Source organism: Chamaea fasciata, unplaced genomic scaffold, assembly GCF_029207755.1.
Source record: "Chamaea fasciata isolate MVZ Bird 193981 ecotype frontalis unplaced genomic scaffold, bChaFas1.0.hap1 SCAF_2, whole genome shotgun sequence".
Lineage (NCBI taxonomy): Eukaryota > Metazoa > Chordata > Aves > Passeriformes > Sylviidae > Chamaea > Chamaea fasciata.
The window spans coordinates 83,378,559-83,402,185 of NW_027094087.1; the positions used below are offsets into that span (position 1 = coordinate 83,378,559).

The following is a 23,627-nucleotide window of genomic DNA, read 5'->3' on the forward strand; positions in this document are numbered from 1 at the left end:
TACAGCAACTAGAGGAGTAGAGAGCCATGAAGTCCTAAAATTTTAACAAGTTGTTAGAACATAGGTACACTTCTAATGCACACAAACAGGGATGAGAACCACTCAGTTCTTTCTGGGGCCTCAGATGGTGTCTTACTTTGGCAAGGGTAAGGGAAAAAATGAAAGAAAAAACCTGAAAGTGTAGGGGGCAGGCTTGAAGGGAGATGTGATGACATGATTTAGAGAGGAAAAGTATTCAGAGATGAAAAGTGGAGTGAAAAAAGACAGATGTCAGGGATGAAAGACTCTCCAGAGGAACTGCTAGCTAGAGCAGAAAGTTCCCTGTAAAGGTAATGCAAGTACTGCAGCTTGGTCTACTGTTGTTCATAGTGCATGACTGTATTTCTGTATGGTTGTATTAACCTACTATTTTAAGAAGGCCGACAAAGATTCAGACAGGGAAAATAAAATTTCATTATTTGGTCTATGTTATTTGTTTACTGGAAATTCCCAGTCTTAATAGTCTCAAGAATGCTGAGGTAACTGGGAAAATACAAATGGTGGCATCTTCTTCAGTTTCAGAAAATGTTCTGAGACTGCAAATGTAATTGAGGGTCTCTCAGTCCTTAAAAATGCCTTGTGGACGCAAAGAATGAGGGTGTGCATTGGGAATGATATCAGAGTACCTGGAGTGGATGGAGTCAGCAAAGCCTGCTGAGGTAGGTGCTGGAGAACTCGATTAACCCTTGCAAGACTGAAAGCTTGTTCCTAGGCCAGCCTGTTGGTAAACAATGGCTTTGATCATGTTGGCCCATAGAAGCAGTTTGGTTTATTTTCTTCAAGGTTCTTTACTGGCTCATGACCAGATCTCTTTACTTAAGTCATATAGAACATGTTTTACGTGGCTAAAATATTACAGGAATGAGTGCCTTGGCACACAAAAATGATTAGCATCTTCTCTTTCTGCAGGGCTCACCTTTCTATTCATGTGACCAGACTCAAGGCCCTGATTTACAGAACATGAGTTTGTTCATTTCTCTATGTGTCTGTCCACTTCTGTAACAAGACAAAATCCTGAAATTCATACCAAGTGCAGATTTGCTTTTAAAATTTGACTCTGAGGGGCTATCAAGCTATCAGATGTTACTGGATACTACCTTCTGAGTTTTCTGGAGATGTAAAAAGATGATTTTCTTAACATCAGAACCATTCCAACATGTAGAGTCTGGAAAACACCCACTTATGACTGTAATGATATGAATGTAGTGGCAGACATCTCTTTTGTATGATTCTGGTAGAAATATTAGCTAGGCATGATATACCTTTTTATCCCTCTTTACCTTAATATGCCGAGGTGAGAGGTTATTTCAAAACAAAACTTAACTCAGCAGTCATTTCAACCCTCATCACACAGGATTAAAACCTCTTGTGGGTCCTCTGTCTATCATCTGTACAAATGATACTTCCCTCCTTCCTTCCTTGCTCTATGTTCTTTTCTCCAGCTTTGCTTTTTCCTCAAGTTTCCAAGGCATGAAAATTCAATAGTTTGTTTCATCTCATGCGTCAAGGATATGTTTGTCTTTGCATCATTCAAGGGCTACTTTGAACCAGTAAATCCAATGTTCCGTGTCAGCATGAAGCTTTAGTCATTCAGTTTTCTCTTCAATCAGCAAGCAGTGATATAGCTGAGGAAGAAAACTCATAGACTCAGAAAAGATTGTAAATTGTGCACATTGTTCATTCAAAGCCTTTGACAGAGCTATGGAGTAGCAAATATCTCTGCAGAATCTAGAATCAACCTATAGATTTTTGATTTTAAAAAGGGGAATGAATTAATCTGGTAATTTATTCAGAGAAAATAATTTGATTTCTTAAGTCTCTTTCTCTATTTCTCCCCCTGATTCTCTCTCTGCATTGCTTTATGTATAGAAAGAATTCATGTCAGCTTAACGCAGTTACTTAATCACAGGATTTCAGGGCTGCCTATCCTAGACAAGACTCGTAAGATATCCTTACCTTGTATTTCTTAGAGTGTTCTAGTTAATGTGCTGTCGTGGTTTAACCCCAGCCAGCAAGCCAAGCCCCAGGAAGACTCTAGTTCACTCTTTCACCAGAGGGATCAGAGAAAAAATTGAAAGGATAAAAGCTAGAAAACTCATGGATTGAGATAAAGACAGTTTAATAAAGCAAGTGAAAGCTGTAAATGCAAGCAAAAACCCCCAAGGAATTATTTCGCTTCTTCCCATGGGCAGGCAGGTGTTCTGCCATCTCCAGGACAGCAGGGCCCCATCATACGGAACAGTGACTCGGGAAGACAGACACCACCACTCCAAATGTTCCTCCTTCCTCCTTCCCCCCACTTAATATATGGATCATGATGTCATATAATCTGGAATATCCCTTTGGTCTGCTGGGGTCAGCTGTCCTGGCTCACAATCTCCCATGCATCCACAGTCTGCTCATCAGCATGGCAGCAGGAAAAGCAGAAAAGGCTTTGACTCTGGGTAAGCCCTGCTCAGTAATATCAAAAACGTCTCTCCATTATCAACCTTTTGTTCAAGACAAACCCAAATACAACCCTCTACCAGCTCCTGTGAAGAAAATTAGCAAAAAACCAGCACACATGTCGGAGGGATAAAAGTGGACTAATACAGGCATTTTCTTGGACACCATATAGCATTACTTTTAATTGCTTTCTTTTTAAGGTAATCATCTTGTATAGTTTTTAGATTGTGCAGCATTGTATTAGAAAGTGACAAACTGTTGCCTTCCATGACTTCCCCTAAGGCAGGGTTGTTTTTCCCAGGACTTCCTCCACTGATATTAAATCAGAACAAGTAATCTGGCACTGTCTGAGTGGAAATAGGTATTATAGCAGAATGTCATAGATGGGTTCCTTCTTTCCTTGGGTTGTGTAGATGTTCAGAAATTACAAAATTTGCTACAGAATCTAGTGTTTCCATTTAAAAAGTCATTTAAGGTTGGGTATTTGTCTTTAAAAAGAGCTTATTATTATAAATGAACATATATGGTGTATTATTTTCACAGTTACAGGCATAAATATTTAAGCAAAAAATGAATAAGAATGAATCTTGGTACTAAGATATGCTAACATTTTTAAATCCACAGATTTCTCCAGTCAGTGCTCTTAACTGGGTTTGGTCACATATTTCATGCAAAGGGCAGTACTATAATATTGATTCACCATTGATTTCTTGTAAAAATGAATAAACTTTTGGTCCAGGATTTTTTTTTTTTCCCCAAGCAGGACATGCTTATTTACAGTGATGCAGTTTTGACATATTTTGACTTATAAAAATGAGATTCATGATTAGATTTTCTAAATATTTAACCTAAAGTGAAGTCTTCTTTTCTGATTCATGCCTGCATGTGTAGAATACATATAGATAGTGTCCAAGTCTTCAGATGCAGATATAAATAGCTGTTCTTGCTGTGAATTTTGTGATGCTTGGAGTCACTTTGGGATTCTTGATGCACATCATCTTTCACCACTGTACCCTACATGCTTGCCTCAAGAGCTACTCTAGCCCATCCCCTGCACACTGCACCAGCATGTCATACTTTCTAAGCTAGGCGAAGCAGCTCCCTTTTGCCTCATTAAAATCCCTACAGAGTTTACTTACTACTGCTTAACTAGGTAAGTCTAAGGCAATTACTTTCCGTTATCATTCATTTTGCACAAGCTGTTGGAACACATCCCCTGTGAGGTGTTCCCATGTGCTGGACACAGTGACCTGTGGCTGAAGGAGCTGCAGAACTGCTTCTGCAGAGCTTGTGTAGGGAGAAAACTGGGGGAGGAGGGTGAGGATCTAAAACACTAGCTGCCATCACCAGCTGAAAGGGAGGTATGTAGCTATGCTTTCACTACCCGGTACTGGTCAGTCTCTTTACTAGGGGTGAGCATGTGAAAAATCAAATAAATGTGTCTGGTATCACAGACTTTCTTTTTCTTCTTCTCTGGACTCCTTTGTATCTGACTATATCCTGTATTTCTAGTCTGTTGCTTTATTGTGTCCAAATTGTAGAATTTTCCAGAAATAAAGCAAATTTCCATGAATTAAGAATTTGGCGCCATTCAGCTTTGAAGTGGATCTACAGCAAGGCAGAGCTCAAAGTATTTCAAAGCTTTTTTGACACTTGTTTTTTAAGTCCAAAATTTCAGTCATGTTGCTTGACAGTTAGGAAAAATTACCTAAATTTTATAGCTAAATTACCATTGTTTTTCTGCAATTTCCATTTTTGATTTCAGCTTCTGATCCTAGTGTTAGACTTCTGCATTAATTTTCCAAAACATGGAGCTTTTTGATCCATTTATTTTGATCCGCTTAAGAGTGAATCAAATATATGTACACCTGAAGGACTGAAGTTTTATCTGTATCCTACTAAAACAACTGGAATAGTCCAAGGCAAAGCAGACCACCAAAATTTGTAAAACATATGACAGCAAATTATAAGGTAACTCCATCAAGGGATGTGACTGAGTAGCACATTTTCAGAGGCTTTCAGGCTAGTACTGTTGTGATTATCTTTAGAAAAAAGCTGTGGAAAAAAACCTCTTCCACTAATGAGGATATCCTCTTTTAACCCAATACATTCTTATTAAAACATAACAAGAAATAGATAAAAAACATAAAGCCATTAAAGAAGCTATCCTAGGGTAAATTCTATTCTCTTATTCCCTCATTGTTCCTTGAGAATAAAGAAATAAACTAGAGACTTCATATAAAGTCTAAGAAGGTTTTGGCTGTTGATTTTATAAGGAAGGTCTCAGCTATTCTGGAGGTAGGTGGGAAATATATAAAGCTTATATGTGGATATAGGCTTGGTAATAACTGCATCTTTATTGAAATGTAGCAATATTGCCACTCTATCAAATGTAAATTAATTTATCAGTAAAAGAAGAAGTTTAATAAACAGGCTCCACTGGAGACAAAATGAATGAGAAATGAATAGGGGCTGCATTTGAAGCTTTACATTAATATCATTGACACTCATCTTTCAACTGCTATTTATCACTTATAACAAAGGACTTGTGGAAATAAAATGTTTGGTACAATATATCGTTTACCAAATATCTTCAGAAACACAATTTAGGAATACGCATGTCCTGGATTTCAGCTGGGAAAGGTATGCTGAAACAGCACCCAGGTCATCATTCAATTGGCTTCTAAATATTTTCCTTTTACCTCCTGGAACACCATGCAAGTTTTAGTGTTTGGAATTCAGAATAATTTTTGTAATGATGCTGTTGCAGTCTACCAAATGCTTATGAACTTAATGCAAAAATTCCAAAGCACTTTCAAATAGATAAAGTAATTTAAATCTGGGAAAGGTCTAGGCTTTCTAAATCCAATTCACATTATAGTTTTGGAATTGTATATTGTTAATTAATATCAAGAAAAATGACTTGTGGCATAAATTATTTGGGTAGCTTTAATCTCTTACTTTAAAATGAACTCATGAATTAAGAGTATGGAAACTATTAGAATCAGCATTCAGCATATTGTGTTCATCACACAGCAGGCAATCTTGAGACAAACTTTCTACAGAGAATTATGAAACAAAATTGCTATAGGAGCCTTTCCTAGTCTTTGCTTATTCTGAGTTGACTCTATGAGGTTGCTATCAACACGCCTACGTTGTTGACACTGTTGTCTCACTGTTTCAGCTTTGGGTATTTTCATTTTTTATATAAAATACTGTAAATATTCATTCCCTTTTTTTTCTAATTTCTTCATCTCTTAGCCTTGTAATGTCCTGCATCAGTGAGCTCTAAACTGAATCCTGCTTTGTAAAGAGTGAAATCTAGACTGCATTGTTTTCAGTTATACTTTGTTCTGATATTGCCTTCCCTTTGCAAAAGGTGAGAGCCCTATCCTTTGCTGTTGCAGTAAGTCAGCACTGCTAGGTATTATTCAGACAAAAATAAAGGTGATGGTGATGATGAAGATGCCGTTTTTGCAAAGAGTTTATAAGGCTTGTGGTTGGAATGAGAGGTGGGGAGCTCTAGCATGCAAACTGATACACCAAAAGCTTTGTATCTTCCTCCTCATCAGTTCTGTCTTTCTCATCTCCGTGGTCTTTGCACAAAGGTATGCCTTTCCTCAAGTGAGAGAAGGGTCAGATGAATAGAGATTATTTCTCACTTAACCTTTAAAAATGTCTTTAGATCCAGAAGCCCACGAAATTTCTCAGCTTTCCTGGGGTTAAATCTCTGTCTTAATTTATTTCTGAGCCCTTTCAATTTTCTACCTGAGCTGTTGTTTATGGATACACTCCAAGATTCATCTTGAAAAGATACTCATCCTCCTGCCAGTCTTCAAAAGGGTTTGGTCATCTGTATCATTTTTTGAAAGAATATTAATGAAATTTTGCTTGATATAATTCTCTCCAAATATGTATTAGATGGAATTGTGGTTCAAAGAATGTCAGAACTTGTAACTTGCATCTCCTAATTTCTACATTTGTAAGTTTTTAAAAATACCTTTGCAAATATGTTATTTGTTTGGGCTTTATTTTCTGTGAGAAGAAAATTAGAGTAATCTATTCTTCCCTAAAGCTTCCGAAATACCAAATTTTGAATATTTACACATCTCAGAATTTACATAGGTGTTCTTTCTAGGCTTTACATTACTTTATGGCTTTCATTTGATAGTTTGCTGGCCTGGAGAGTTGTACATATATTAAGTTTTTTGTAATAAAGCTTTGCACCTTGTTCATTCTTCAGGATATACTTTTGTATATCCTTCTTGAGAAACCAACAGAATGAAGGAACTGACCGATGACTTAATTTGTTCAGTTTCTTTCTGCATAAATTAAAGCCAACTCCACCCATAGGTGACAGCAAACTCTTGGAAACTGAAAATGCCATCAACCAAATGCAAGCAATAAATTATACAACAGTGACAGCAAAAGTGCTTATGTGGAAATATGCAAAAAAATCTGTAGCTAAGCAAATCTCAGAAAACCTATGATATCTTTCTGAGAACTGCAAAAAAGCTATCTAATGTGGGTGGGGATTGCATGAGGAGAAAAACTTCTGCACTGGAGAAACCAGTTTGAGGATAGCTGAGGATTTCCCTGTAGCATTTTCACTTGAGCTTTGCTCTGTAAGAAGCTGATCCCCTTCCCCAATGGACAGCTCCACTTGGCACCTATTATTGGAGAGAGATGTAAGGTCTAATTGCTGCACCTGATTGCCAGCCAGAACAACAGTGGAATGTTATCAAATGCTCCCCACCTTTGCAGAATCAGAAAGGCCATATGTGTGCTTACATGTCAATGCACTGAAACGGGAAATCAAAAATGAACCAGTGGGTTATCACACACATTTCTGTAGGAGCTGGTGGGAGCTGTAATCTGTGCTCTGAACAAGTAGGTCATTAGGGCATAGCAATCTTGGTCTGATCTCCTGCTTTGTGACCATGAATAGGTTATTCTTCAGTACATTTTAAGGAAAACAGGAGAATGAGACAGATAATTTTTTTTTGACTCTTGGGTTAGTAATTTGAATATTTATTTATCTAATAATTCGGTAAATTGTGTAGTTCTTTACCATTTCTGTTAAAACTTAATAATCAAGGAGAAAAGAAGCCAAATCCTTCCTTTTTTTTTTTTTCTTTTCCTTTACAAACAGGGAGGAGGGCCTTGAGATTCTCCCATCCTATTGTTTATTATCAGCAAAATATTTCCTATGAAATTAGCAATGAAAGAAATAAAACAGTCAAGAAAAATTTCATTCTCAACAATAATTTTAACTTGTGTTGGAATAATATTTAAACACATTGGTAGTGAAAGCTGGTAATTAGATTCAGTCTTTTGTAGTGTGATGTTCGTTAATTACATGCTTACTTTAGCCGAGTTATTTTACACAATCTGTGATCTTCCAGACATAGAGGATTAAATAACTACAGATGAGTTCCTGTAGAAGTAAAGTGCATTTTCAGGGCACGCTGCACTCTACTAAGAATGAAATGGATCACCTCCTGGGCATGCATCTTCTTTCAACAGGATGTGAAGGGAGGCCTACAGGACCAAGCTTTTTGATCCTGGAGTTAGGGAAGTTGAATTGCTTTCCTTCTTGGGTCACCCACTGATAAATGTAAGAAGCTGGTGCAGAAGTCCCTTCTCTACCTGGATATTAGAGATGAGACTTCCTGGTAGGGTTTGCACAGGCAAAGCTTTAGTTGGTTGTTTTTTCAATTTTGTTTTATTTGGATTTTGGTTTTGCTTGTTTGTGGTTTCTTTGTTTGTTTTTAATAGCAAAGAAATTAACCATCTTCTGGTCAGAAAAACCCTTAAGCAAGCCAAGAAAAAAATTGTCCACCTGAGTTTTTATCCTTTCCCTCCTTCTTTTTAATAGTAAGGAGATGCTTAGAGGAGTCTGTGGTCAATTCTTACTTACCCTTTGTTGCAGATTGTTCACAGGACCCTTGCAGCCATGCTGGGCTCTTTGGCCGCTTTAGCCGCCTTAGCTATTGTTGGGGAGGTAAGTTATCAAATTGTAAGTGCTCCCTTTGTTTCTGCCTGTGGTGTCAAGTATCATTAATTTCCATGTTCGCCCAGTTCTAACTGAGCACACGGCAGAGCAGTGGTTTTTAGAAAGAGGGATGGTAGGACAGAAACTGGGATGGGAAAACAGGTCAGACCAACGTAGAGACAAGGAGAGTACAAAAGTCAGTTGATGCTTTTTTGTTCTTATTTGCTGGAAGCTGACTACAACCATTTTCAGCTTAATCCAGCGTTAGTTTAACATTGTTATTTTCAATAATATTAGGCTACCAAGCAAACCTAAATGGAAATGCATTGCTTTACGCTACCCTAAATAATTACATCTCATGCCTGCATGTTCCAACCCTTTTGTTACACCTGCTGCTTACTCTTAGTTGATTTATAGCGAAACCTCAGATTGGTTTTCTCGGTTGTTCTCTTAATCACACCATTACTATGTTCCCTTAATTCCCTCCAGTTTGTTCACAGGTGAAGCTGTATGCTTTTGTTCTCTTGCCAAAAAGGAAACTGCAGTGTACCATGTAATTTGGTTATCTTTCATTTCTGTAGTGTTATGTAAGGAACAACTAGACCAACCAATAGCCTGATAATGACTCACTTAGGATGCCAGCAGTACTTTGAATTAGTAATAATAATAATAGTAGTAATGGCAATAATAAAGAATCCTTTTTATTTAGCTTGTAGGAACACTTATTAATTTCCATTCTATTTATTTAAATGGTTCATCAATTAAGTGGAGTTTATAAGTCATAGCTAATCACAAGTTAGATGGCATTCACTCGTAATTGTATTTTTTGATTGCAGAGGCCGAGTATGGTCAAAGTGGTGGAGTGGATTGACTATGAGACACTGGCATTATTGTTTGGAATGGTAACTAAAGCATATCTTTTGCTCTAAATGTGCCAAAATAATCACATTCAATATAGAGATGTTTCTTTTTAAAACATTTCTTTAATTGTACTTTACTCAGACAACTTCTGACAAACAGTTGTGTCTTAAGGAATTTACCAAAAAGGATGAGGATCAGACCTCTGAAGGAGTCTTTTGAAATGTTGATGCTTTTCTATTTTTTTGTAATCTGTGAAATTGTATTGATAACATGCTAAAAACATCCTTGGGATTTATAAGCAGAAAGACCTGTCTAAGGGCCAAGTATTATTACTCTCATTTATCTTTTTAATTTTGTTTATTCAAAATCTTTCTCAAACACACTCTGCTGGAAAAGTGGTTTTCTGTCTTACTGTTATGTCTGAAGTTACAAAAAAGCAAGCCAGAAATGGAAAAGTAATATCTGATAAGATTATAATCATACATTATTTTAATCACTTTTCCCAGAGCTATTTGTGGTAAAAAGCATTGTCCAAGTGCTATTAGGCTCTTACACAAAATATACAATATACAGAGAAAAAATTACAATTATCTGTTTCCATTCTGAGCCTTTCTTATTTCGCGACACTGGTCCTGGCTCCTTCTATTCCCCACAGAAAAAGAAAGAAGGAAGAAGAAGAAGAAAAAAATTCTGTTGGGAGCAAACACAGCAGGACAGGAGACCTCCCAAGTATGGGAAAATGCGAGCAATTCTTGAAACCACTGTCTTCTGTGCTCTGTACAGCATTACTGCAGAGAGCAAAGACATTTACTGTTTTTTCTTGATTAATGATATAAGGGAGATACATTGAGTACTTAATGTATGATGCCTACTTAGTCACTCCAAATAAAATCCAACCAGACTCATATGACATTTACAGACTGCTTATGTTGAAAAGTATATTTCACCATATGATGCATTAACTAGAGATATCTGGCAGCTGTAGTGGAAATTCTAATATAAGGGTGATTAGATTCTCAAAGATGTGTCAGATAAGAAGTCCATTCCTCAAACTACTTTGCTTTGGTTTTGAATAATAATTCGACTACTTATATATATCAGTTCCAAGTGATTATATTTTTTTTCATCTTTTTGTAGATGGTTTTGGTGGCCATATTTTCAGAGACTGGATTCTTTGACTACTGTGCAGTAAAGGTGGGTTTATTTGGTACTTTTAATTATTTCTAGATTTATCAAGTTAGTATTTAATCAAATCTGTCACACCAAGTGTGATCTTTAAAGAACCTTTCTAAAGTCAATGTATACCTATCACATTAGAAATGACAGTGGTCATGTTGTAATACTGGAAAAATCCTTTGTGGATGAAGGGAAGCCCTTCATGCAGTTCTTTTTCTACAGGAGAATGTTAAAGGTCCCCAGTAGGGTAGACATGTATTTGGACACTATTAAGCTGAGTATTCCACTGATTTCCCCGGGATTGCAGTTCTGCTGTAGCTGAACTCTCTATTTATGCCTGGCAGTGGGACAGAAGAAATATGGGAACTATCATTAACTTTATGACCACGCATGATAAGTGGCCACAGACCTTTGCACAGTAGCAGAACAGAAGATTATGTGAAAAGTGTAATTCATAGAATAGAATCACAACCAAAGAATTAGAGAACAGTTTGAGTTAGAAGAAACCTTAATCATCTTGTTCCAATCCCCCTGCCATGGGCAAGGACACCTTCCATTGGAGCAGGTTCCTTAAAATCCCATCCAGCCTGGCCCTGGATGCTTCCAGGAATGGGGCATCCACAGCTTCTCTGGGTAACCAGTTGCAGTTTCTCCACCCTCACAGTAAAGGATTCCTCTCTTATATCTAATCTAAATCTACTCAATTTAAAGCCAATCCCCCTTGTCCATTCACTACATACCCTTTCCCAAAGACTTATCATCCCCCTTTAGGTGCTGAAAGGTGCTGTAAGGTGACACAGGAGCCTTCTCTTCGCTAGACTGAATAACCCAGATCTCTTCCAGCCTGTTCTCATAGGAGAGGTGCTCCAGTGTTTTGATCATGTTTGTGGCCCTCCTCTGGACTCATTCCAGCAGTGCTGCTCTGAGGATGGGGAATGTGCCCCAGGTGTGGAGAGGATGGGTGGTCTAAACCTTATTAGTCCATTTGGGCGTGCAGGCAGAAGACTGGGGCTCAGCCTTTCTCGCGCCACAGACCCCTTTTATGACTGGCAGCAGTGTGGTGTTTCTTCAGAGCTGTTTCTTCATTTGCGTGGCGGGGTTATTTGCCTATTTCCATGAATTATTTTCTTGCCAAGTTATTTAGTATTGGAGAGAGTGCTGTTGGAGTAATAGTAAAGGAATAGTAAATGCTCTGAGCTCATTGTTGCTTGACTTTGATCAGGTTGCTTTATCTATAATTTTTTGAACTCACAGCTGGAGTGATCTAGTCCATTAATTTTGCTTCTGTTTGTTTTTCCTAGGCATATCGGTTCTCTCGAGGCAAGGTGTGGGCCATGATTACACTTCTGTGCCTTATTGCTGCAATTCTTTCTGCATTTCTGGACAATGTTACCACTATGCTGCTCTTTACTCCAGTGACCATAAGGTATTTTATTGTTATGGTTTTGGACTTGGTCTTTTATAGCCAGCAATCAGTAGTAGACCTGCATGCAAAATACTTGTTTGGAGGTTTTTAAAAATCCTTTAAATGGAAATCAGAACTTCAAGTACTTTATTGTAGTAGAATAAAAAGCTAGCACTTTGAGGGGGATGGGTTGCCTTTTGCCTTTGTGTTAGTACTGAGCACATATCTGAAACTTGTGAACATTGCCTTGGCAGCTAACTGTTCTGGTTTGTCTTCATATCTCAACTACAATAGCATATTGCACCAAATGCTCCCTAGTAGATGAAATTTTTTTCCTGTAAAGCAGGGAGAATTTTAAAATTAAAGCTGCCTCATCCTTTGCTGGCTAATATTTATATACAATTTTAGATAGTAATTTATGTTTTAGTGAAGTTGTTATCCCTTCTAATACTAGTGACAAATTTTTAAGAAGTCCATATTTCATGTAACAGCTTTTTCTTGAACATGAGAATCTGAATTTTATTCCTGTTGGTGATCATGTCATTGGGACAGCTACTGTTTAATTGCACAATTTGAGATTAGATATTTGGAACTTTGAGCAGACAACCATGAATTTAATTACTTCAGATTTCTGTAAATTAATAACACGTGATTTGCAACTACATTTAATCAATGTGGGATTATAATTTACTGTTTAACCTGAATTTAACCTGTGTCTGGTCAGGCAAATCTGTTTAATCCAGTTCAGTTTTGGAAAGATCTAGTGTGTTTTAAAAATGATCCTGAGAGATGTAATGCTTGCAGTCATTATCACTTTAAAGTACACAAAATTCTATTAAGATATGCCCCCTCTTTAAAATGCAGTGTAAAGCAGTAAAAACCAATTTTGCAAGTGACATTTATTCTAGACTGGAAACATCTGGCGGATGAAAGCTCCATTCGTCTTCTGTCCAATTGTATTTTAAAGAGATGGCTTTGCTGTACCCTAATCAATAATTGCATTTCTAGCAGTAGTAAGCAGCGCTGGAACTATTAAACACCAAGTTTTCTTTAGCTGTGTTACAGAATATTTTGGATAAATATAATTTGGGAATGGATTGAAATCCAGAAGTCAATGCAGCATAAAAACCTTTTCACAGACAGAGCCATGGTAACATTTATTCTGTTTTCAAAGCATCCTAGAATAGCCCAGGTTGAAGGGACCTTGAAAGACCATCTGTTCCAACCCTTCATGGGAAAGGAAGCCTAGATGAGCTTATCTGGAACTCTCTTCAACCACATCTTGAAAACCTCCAGTGATGGGGACTCTACCACATCCCTGGGGAGGTTTTTCCAGTGTTTTCACTGTGGGTTTTTTTTTTTTTTTTTTTTTTTTTTTTTTTTTTTTTTTAATGTTGAGATGAAATGTCTCCCTTGTACTTGTTGCCTTTTGTCTTCTCCCTGTGGATCCTTGTGAAGCCTCTGCCTTTGTAGCCACCTTTAAGTAATAGACTTTTGTATTAAATGTATACCAAGTCCTTTTTTTGTATTTACCAAATGAGCCTGTAACGCTGAAGAAGGGGAAACTCAGTATGTGGGAAACATTTGTATTTGAATCACTATCAAAACTGAAGTAAAATTTTATCTCACCTACTAAAACCAAATAATTGCCTACTTCAAAAAGCTTCATGCTGGGGGTCATTTTCTTTTTTATCTTACTGCCATTGTCTACTGCTTCACTGTGTTGCACTGTGCAGTCTCCATTGCCATGGAGATAAGGCTTGCAGAAAATCGTACTGACTCTATGAACATAAGAGTTTATATTTCCTGTAATAAGGCATAAAACATATTACTTGTTTCATTCTGTATTTTGTAGTAAGCTGCTAAAAAAATTTTAACTACCCCCTTTTACCTGTTGCTTATTTTCAAGATACTTTATTATTGGGAACTGGAAAAGGCTAATATGTTAACACATGAGGAATTGTATAAACAGGATAAGTAAACTGAGGAACAGTGATCCTGCCATATAGCTAAGATGTTCTGATGGTTTTATGCTTTGTGCTAATGGTTTTCTTACTTACATTCGAGTTCTCTTTTCAAGATACCACTAGGCCCATAAAAAAAGAAAGAATCACTAAAGAAAAATTTAGATTGTATTTTGAAATACTGGCAAATCAAGGAGGCAATGGAGTTAAAATTGCAAGAACAATTGTGGTCTTGTACCACAATTGACATGTTTGGACCAGCTGTACTACAAAGAACCCTTTAACTGAATGATTTCACGCTGCTTAGGAAATAGTGTATTTTTGCACAGGTATTATTTTTCAGAGTTTTAAAATGCTGACAAATATGCCATCTGACAGTGTATTTTCTGAGTTTTAAACTGACACTCTTGGTGATAGTGTAAGTGAATCAGGTTAGGCTTTTTTTCTTGCAATACACTTTTTTCTCTTTGAAATATAGGTTTTTATAACACAAACTGAAGCTAAAGAGTGAAGTTCAACCCTTCTTTCAGGGAAATGTGTGGCAGCATTGCAGTGAGAAAGCATTCTTCCTGCACACTCTTCCCATCATCTACTATGAGATATGCAGGATAATAATTTAAGTGTGGCCTCCATCTTTACATTCTGGAGCAACCTTTTGATAAGTTGTGAGGAGGAAAGCAGTTGTTTCTTACTCCAAAGTGCTTAGGTGTGACTTCAGCTTTCAGCCTTAATTACTACAGCCCAAGTTTAAAGTCAAACACGTACTTCAGAACAGAGCGGATTACGTGGGTGTGTGCGTAAATGTAATTTGTGTGTTGGAGTAATCTGTGTGAAGATTACTCTGTGTAAGTGGGCTCCGAGTTCAAATGGATCATGAGGTTACTGAGTCAATCCCAGTGTTTCTCAGAGCACTTTATGGTGCTTCTTATTAAAGAAGTATTTTATTTTTTCTTATCAAAGCAGCCTCCTACTGAAAAAGTATTAAATGTATTTGAACTGCTAAAAACATTTTGAGGTTTTTTTAACCATAAGGAATGTGTATCTTCTGCTCTTGTTTCATTGCAAATAGAAACACTCATGACCAAGCTTTAGAGAAGGAGGAAAATAGGAGCAGAATAAACTGGATAAACCTAGCTTGAAAGCTGAAATCTCTAATAGATGATTCATGGCTAATAGGCAGCCTGCACAATCCTCTACCACTGCTTCCCATAAGAAAGTTAATCAGTGTTGCTGAGTGCAAAGCCTGTGGTTGACCAGAATAGTTTTCCACAGGTCAGTGCAGTTTAAGGTCCATGGTTTCAGAAGCTGTATCACCCTGAAAATCTGAAATGCCATTTTCTGTGTCATCCAATTCTTGTAATAGTTGACTGCTTTTAAATAAATGCTTTAAAAAATGCATCAGTTTTGTAGACATTAATAATTGCATTTTAAATGTAAAGAAAATCTATAAATTTTCATTTATATTGTTATAATTACTCTGGCACAATAAATGCTTTAACACAGCATTTATTGACACATTATGTTTAAAATCCTGTCATTTGTCTGTGAAATGACTGCATTTTGTAATTTTTGTGCATTTTAAGATTTAAGGTAATTTATGCATGGGATAAGAAGTTAATTTCATTATTTTTACACTGCAGGCTCTGTGAAGTACTTAATCTTGATCCTAGGCACGTCCTGATTGCGGAAGTAATCTTCACAAATATTGGGGGGGCTGCCACTGCTGTTGGGGATCCTCCAAATGTCATTATTGTTTCAAAGCAGGAGCTGAGGAAGAGGGTATGTACTGCAGTTGTTTGTCTACTAAAATTAAGTAGTGGTATTGACTTATGCAATGTTGATCCTTCTCTTCCCCCAGACAGCCATATAAACAGAACATAATCTAAGTTTTTTTTTAGTAGGATGATCAGACAGAAGAGAGTGATTTTTTGGGGACAAAATAGTCATCAAGAATAGTTTTTTTTCATCTGGACTGAGAATACCAGTTTCTGTTTTTTGTTGTTGGTGAGGATTTCCTTACCATAGGCAAAGTGTGGAAAGAAGCAGAACAACGGAGGGCTGCAGGCAGGGCAACGAGTTGGAAAAAAGCAAAAAATGTGAAAATGAAGATGAAAATTCATCCATTTTTTTCAGTATAGGTTTTCTCTCAAAAGTTAAATATGAGACAATTCAACATTTTACAGAGAGGTTGCTTTGCCCCTGTAGAGCCATGACACATGTGAGGCCCTTTATCCTTCAAGCACAGCCCAAGGGGACGTGGGGTGTGAGGGGGGGTGCGTACTTCCCCCATGCAACACAGGCTGCAGCTGGCTTCCACCTCATGACAATGTTTTGCTATCTCCAGGCTGCAGTGACAGATTCCAATTTAGATTCCAACTCTTCTATTTTTTGCTGGGTACCTGGCTCCAAAGGGAAAGCTATGGTGGCTGGTGCTGGGTGGGACTGCAGGACATGAACCAGCCAGCAGGAGCATCCCAGTCCTACCATTTCTTCCCACCTGCATGGGCCTCTTTGCCCTGTGGACTGGCTGTGGCACTGCTGGCAAGTGTTTACAGCCCTCAGCATCTGCACAGAGCTGAGTGTGCTGAGTTTTCTGTCCTTGCAGCTATCCCTGCTACCCCTGGACACGAGGGCGTCAAGTCTTCCTTCCCCTTTTCTGCTGTCTCCCATCCCCTTTCCCGAATGTGCTGTGGGGCAGCAGGGAGACAGTCTGCTCAGGATGCAAGGGCCAGCCCCTCCTGGGGTGGGGCAGATCTGCCCATCTCCTCACCAACAAGCAGGGCCATGGAAGGGGCAGAAATGTAATGGGCAGATCTGTAAGGACACCAGGCATGTGCTTTCTCTTTTGGCCAGGTGTCATAAACCACCCCCACCCAAACAAACAAACAAAACTAAAAACAACAACAAAAAGCCAAAAGAAACAAATCCCCCTCCCCAGCAAAAAAAAAAACCCCAAAAAACCCTAAAGAAATTTAGTTTTAATTGTAGTGGGAAAATAACAGAGCAAGTGGGATGAGGGAATTATAGTATAAAATCCAAGGTTTCTCTCTTTTTTTTTTTTTTTTTTTTTTTCATTTGGAGTCACTCATGTTTCTATTGCTCTACAAAAGAAAGATCTCTTCTAATTAACTGAATGCACTCAAATTAATTAAGTACTGTCCAGGTTGGAAAAGATCTTTGAATGTTTATAGTATTTAATAAACTGAATGTTTACCATCAAAATATTTGAAATGTACTCCAGTTGACTACTTTGGATGGTGACTTTGAAGACTGTAATATTTATTGTTAGCTGAGAACTTGATAGCTAAGTTTTACATTTTAGATATAAAATCTGTGCACCTATTTAAAACTTCTGATCTGAAGGAGAATAATTAGCACCAGCCATGCAGGCCATTTTCCTAAATACTCAGAAACTCATCTTCTCTACAGAACCTTTTGAAGTGGCTATAAACATGGGAAATAATTAAGCAATCACAATTGAAAAGAAACCATGTTACATTTTTCTTGTTTGAGCTATTGATTTTTTTAGGAGGACTCAGATGTATAAATACCCTGGCAAATATGACATTATAGCAAATTCTGTATCTGAAACAAGCGCAAAAATCTTTCCAGATGTTTTCAGTCTGGATTTTTTTCAGATCTTTTGCTGCATCACAGAAATAAGAATGTAATGAAATAGATTACTTTCAACACAGGGCCATAGAATATACACTGCTTCTTTTCAATATTCTCACTATATAGATGTATATATACCAATGTATATAAATAAAAGAGAGTCAAAGACCTATCCTTGGCCCTGAGGCAGAGTGTCATGGTCTGAGGTATGTCCTCACTGCTTAGGGCTCACCCCTTCTAAGGGAGATTTTCCTGGGAGAGTGCTGGCCAGGCTAACTGGATAAAGCGAAGAGAGGGAGCTGGACCATCTGGACTCTTACATTCTTAGATGATAAACTAATATCTGGATTCCTAATTTTGTCCACCCGTTCCAGCATGCTCTCTTTTGATCAGAAGGAGAAATAGACATTGCTGTCTTGTTTCTTAAACTACTTCCAGTAAAGGGTGCTGTGAAGAAGGGTGATATGAGCTACCACAGTTCTGTGTCTAAAATGCATGGGGAGCCTACTACATTAGTACCAAGTAAAATTTAGTTTATTTTATTCCTTTTTTTTTTTTTTCTGAACAGTTTCAGAGGAATAATTTCTTGAATGCATTAATGACATCTTAGAAAGACTCCTTCATGCAGTATAGTTTATAGTTTCTATTATGATGTTTTTGATAGAAAATACTTGGTTTTTACCTCTTTTTTAGCATTAGGGTCATGTTTTTGGACATTCCAGGAATTCCAGGAATTTTTTCCACTTGATACTTTTGTTGAAATTCTAATTTTAATTCTCTTGTACTTCCTTCTCAGTATCATTTTTGCACAGTAAGTACAGGAGTATTAGGACAACTGCTCCCGCAGGAAGTTGAATAGTGAGCTGTTCTATGTAGATGATTTGGTTTTCTACTTTATTTAGGTGCTATCAGGAGGGGAATTTTACCAATCTTCCTGAACTTTTACTGCTGTACATCAGCTTCTAAAAGCATCCAAGTAAAATATTATGCAAGTTTTCACTTTTGTAGGAAACACTGGCTTTTATCAATATGAAATTAAATGTGGCCTTGTTACTTTGGGTGCTCTTGTCTGATTATAGTGTTAGAAATGCTTTACTTTTTGTTTACTGTGGTGCTGGAGAGACTTTTCTCCCTAGGTTCTGGGGAAAACTCATATCATATTAAAATATTTTTATTTAAACCATGTTTGAATAAATAAGATTTTTGTAACATTTTGCTCATTAAAATGTAGCAATAAGTCTCTTTACTTGTTTGGAGATGCAAATGAATGTCAAAAGTATTTTTTCTTTGTAGCTGTTGTTAATTTGTAGTCCTGACATATTCCCTACCATCATGACTGGAATCAGTGGAACATTTGCATAATAGGAGAAGAAGATTTGTTGTGCTCTTGGTTGTTCTTAGTTGGAGTTGAAAGAATTTTCACAAAACAGCATTTATGTTTTGATTTTAGGGAAGGAAAATAAGAGCAAATAGAAAACTCATTTAGCCAATATAAAACATTTTAAAATGTTTTATTATCTTCAGAGTGCTGCTACAGCATGGCCACTGTTAACAAAATTATGTTTTTATTTTGAAGAGTTACGGGCTTCAGACTTTGGGAACTCCATGTTTATATGCACAATAGAGCATGAACCAGTTGAATATTGTCCTTGCTCTCAGAAGGGTTGGACAGCAAATCTTCTGTATTTGGGAACTTCACAAACTTCTACAAACACACCTTTGAGATCAGAAGTTGCTGTGCTCTAAGCACAGGCTGTGATTCCAAGTTCTTTAAAGAATGGATGGCAAATAGGTCTCCAGAGCAAAATGATGATGTGAACATAGTGATAGTGAACTTGTGCAGTGGTGTATCCAGGCTAAATCTACATAAAAGAGGTAATGATAAGGGCAAAGGCAGTTCTAGCATATGCTAGCCACTGGATTATATCCTTTTATTTACTGTTTTTGTTATCATGTGATAATGCTTGTGATGTTATTCTGATGTCTGCTGAGGATTTGGGTGTTTCAGGGTACCACTCAGAATTATTCCTGCCATTTCACAGGAATTTCCTGGAAAATTGATAGCCATCAGGTTTTCCTGTGCTGCCTTTTAGAGACTTTCAGCCTTCAGGACGGAATTTAGCATGATGTGATATTATTTTGTTATATTACTGAAAAATTGTGGTACCAAAAAATTTATGAATGAAAGTAGGTACTTCTGAAAAAAAAGAATATATGAATCTTTGAAGATATTTCAAGCACTGGTAAAATGGATTCCCCATAGTTGATTAGGCTATTTTTGTTGAGTTTTCTGGATACAAGCTTGTTAAAACTTTTAATCAATTTGTAGAACTCTACCCTTTCTGTCGATGTTTCATTGATTCCTTTTCTCAAGAGAAGATTAAACTTAGGTAAAATGCATGAACTAAAATATATTGGCTTACATCTGATTTCAGAATTTTTACCATCTATGCATGTATAATCCTTAAACAGTTTGATGTAAAACAAAAAAGGAGGTTCATCAACATCTCAAATAAACATTATCTCCATGTAACTGGATTTCTGTCTCAGTGACATCATGAACAGCTCCCATGAGAGACTATGAAGATCTCAGTCACTCAGCTAGAAGGAATATTTAAGCCAGTGTAGAAATAATAAATTTCTCTTGCTCTTCTTCATTTTATTAGTTTTAAAAAATTAAGTAAAGGGCATTATGTCTAGAAACACAGTACTTGCTGCTCCCCAAATTGCTGCATCTAGCAATAATTTTTGCTTTCTTATCGCTCTTAAAAGGCAGATTTCTTGTGGAAATCTCTGAATTACTAGAATTTAATTTCACGTCTCCAGAAGCAAGGAAAAAAATAATAATCAAGATGATAGAAAGCTAGCATTTTAGGAAAACGATATAACACTTCCTCCTAATATGAAATTGATATATTTGACTTTGCATTTTAAATTATAAACCATTAAATTATGCCCACTCTGTTTCAGCTCTGAATCTGTAGGCAGTGGAACCTTTAGGCTGTTGTCTTGCTAAAACAAAATCTTTAGATTTTCTGTTGACTGGGGAACAGGAGGAATTTGACACAACCATCATAGCCTCAAGTAAGGGACATTTGAAGTGTGTTTTGTATTTATCTCATAGATTGAAATCTCCTGGAAGAAAAATATTTCTTGCCTATTGTGCATGTCGATTCTATTCCAGTCTATTGTGCAGGAAAATTTCTGTGAAAAATAACTTTTTGTTGTATGCAGTAGACATGGGGAGCACTTTAATGCTTTTTTACAATGCTGAATCCTGGCCCCAGCAGTGCAGAAGACTCAGGAGGTATAAAACGTGCTATCCATAGCCACAAAGGGCATGAATTTAGGCTCTGTGGAGGTGTTATGTGTCCTTTCTGGGGTGTGGGAAAAGGAACAGGGGCAACTGTGCCACCACCTGGGTATCCTCTGCTGCATCTTTGGTATCTGTGGTACAGAGAAAACCCTTCAGACTCTTAAAGTTTCCCAAGAGACTGCCGACTGGCTACTAGCTGCCTGGTGTGAAATCAGCCTTCTTTTCCCCTGAAAACATTCCCTGTGCTGTAGAGAGGCTGGGGCTAAGCACCCAGCCCAAAGCATCAGGGAGGGCAACTGTCTGCATTTCACTCTGTGCCTTTCTGATATGAGCCATGAAAAGTTGTGCACTTGGTAGTCCTCAGCCTCCTCATGGCTACAGGGCATCAGCTGTCCCAGGCTAGTGCTCATCAGGATTCATTTTCACTCACTGTCTCGTGTGGATCAATGCAAGGAGGTAATGGGGAGGAAAGCCAGGGGCAAGGGATGGGAGGAGAACTGACTCCAGTCTTGTGTTATCGCTGACAATCCTGTCATGCGGGCTCTGTCCTGAAATAGGCACACTCCATGTTAGAAAACAATTTGTTTCAGCTGATTTGGAAAGCTATTCTGCAGTAGGAGCAGAGCAGCATGTTTTCTTTTTCACTAGGGATCTCAGAGATATGAAAGATCAATGTGCTGATATTATGAACTTTAACAAAATCCTTAATCTCAGCCCATCTACTCCCTCTGAAAAGTTTGGATAAGCTCTTAGATAGGATGCCAAAAAGTCTGGTAGACATTTTTTTTTCTTCTTGTGATGGTGTCTGCAAATCGCTTTCAAGGCTTATTTACGTCAGCTCTTATGTCATGAAGCTGTGTTAATCCTGATTTTTTTTTAAGGGCATTGTGATCTCTATCTCATTTCAATTCCTTTCAACTATGAGTCAGACCTGAGACCTCCTCCTTACCCTCAGCATTTTAGTTTGTCTTCTAGGTTGAGGTGATTTTCTTCATCGAGAAATTAGTTTTGTGGCTTTCAAGTGACGTATTTCTTGTGCAGTATTTTTTGAGATGCCTCTGCATTGTGGCATTTCAGGAACCAGACACAGTTTTTTTCTCCTTTGAAATTGGTGTTATATAAAAATGGAAAGGCAAGTGACTTTTTGTGCTTGTGTTTATTTGCAATAAGCTACTTCCTTATATTCAAGATCCTTTAATATGTGACAAAGACATAACGTATTTAAAGTTGAAAGTTACCAGGAATTAATTTAGTTCACATTTATTTGTTTTACTTCCTACTTTAGCATTTATCTTTACTGCTGTGTATTTCTGCAGAGAATCTCTACCATCATAGTTGGCTTGGTAGCTGGCATCTTTCTTCGTGATGTGGGCATGATGTGGTTGCTGCCAGCAAAAGCTTCATCTCCACTGCTTTTTTGTAATACTAGTCTGAGTGCAAAAGTAATTTTCCTCATTCTTGTAATTATGTATTGAGTATAATCTGACCACTCCTAACTACTTTATTGCTCTTCAATCACCTGTTTCCCAGTAATTTTTCTTTCAGAGGGTAATTCTTTTTTCCAGTCAGACTCAGGCATTTCTATTTTGGCAGGTGTAGCTTCAGTGTTTTCACAGCTTAAATAATTTTGGCTTCTTACCTCTTTTTGTGCCATTTCAGAGACCAAAATGGAATAATGATTTTGCATACTTCCTAGCTTGTTTAATGGCACACAGTCAAAATTGGAAAATTTCTGAACTAAAGCCAATTCACCTTTTAAGGTTTAAAGTTCTTTTTTTTTTTTTTTCTGGCAAAAATTTTATGCTCTTTCTTTTTGGGTATAATCTAAGAGGCAATCGATATATAAATTAGATTTATTGTCAATTTATTGTCAGTGGTTGTAATTAAGGAAATAAAGCTGGGGGATATGGAGTTTATGTACTTTGGGGGCAGGTCTCACAAACCCAGAGCCTTTACGGGAAATCTTCTTTTATTCATTTGTAAATTTCCTAGAGTTATGAATGTTGTTTACATCCCTCACAGAAATGTCTCCTGTAGCTCTGAATCTTAACTTGATGCCCAGAGGCCAAATTTTATAAAAACTGATTTGTAAAATCTGTCTTAGAGAGATGTCAGACACCTGAGTGGCTGACCTATTTTGTAGGCAAACTGCATGAAGGTACATTATTTTTCTTTGTGGTGTCACTTTTTTCTATCCAAGTCTTAAAATAATGTCATTTCAATTCCTGAAGAGTCTTCCTTCCGCTTTCATAAAAGCAATGGCTGTAGCTAAGTTACAGCAAAAGGCTAGCAAATGAACAGGTATAGTTTCACCTTTTAGTGTCTGGAGAGTAGAAAAGTCAAGGAATCTAATATTAAATAGCAAGTAAGGATGACATTACCTCAGGAAGCTTAAACCTGCATTTTAATAGGATCAAATTCTAATCCTAGGTCTGCATATTTATGGTTAGAGATTTATTTGACTGTCTGCAAGCTATGGATTTTTTTTTGCCAAAGAGCACCAATCTTTATCTGGCTATGAAAGTTCTTTATGACTGTCATCAGTTTCTTGTGTTAGATGCCTTTTTATTATGCCCTGTGGTGCAATAGAGAAACTTTTTCTTCCTTTTTTTGAACCAGGGACATTTCAACTAGTAAATTTCCACATGAATTCTTTCAGCATTTGACTATATAGAAGAACAGACATTTAAAGCAGTAAGTTCCCAATAGTCTTAACCCACTGCAGGCAGTATCAGCTGTTGTTGTAAGGGAAGCTGTTTTTAATATGCGTTGGAATCACCAAAGGATCTGTAGGAAACTCAAAGTTAAAAA

General features: G+C 37.3%; 1 protein-coding gene across 9 annotated transcripts in view; it reads left to right on the forward strand.

Annotated features, from left to right (window-relative positions):
- OCA2 (OCA2 melanosomal transmembrane protein) overlaps positions 1-23,627 on the forward strand; it is a 164,240-nt gene that overhangs the window by 45,764 nt on the left and 94,849 nt on the right. For all 9 annotated transcript variants that reach the window (XM_066176518.1, XM_066176521.1, XM_066176522.1 and 6 more), the window contains 5 exons: positions 8,417-8,488; positions 9,316-9,381; positions 10,478-10,534; positions 11,818-11,942; positions 15,526-15,664. In XM_066176518.1, coding sequence (XP_066032615.1) covers positions 8,417-8,488; positions 9,316-9,381; positions 10,478-10,534; positions 11,818-11,942; positions 15,526-15,664 — 459 coding nt within the window. The remainder of the gene's footprint in view (positions 1-8,416; positions 8,489-9,315; positions 9,382-10,477; positions 10,535-11,817; positions 11,943-15,525; positions 15,665-23,627) is intronic.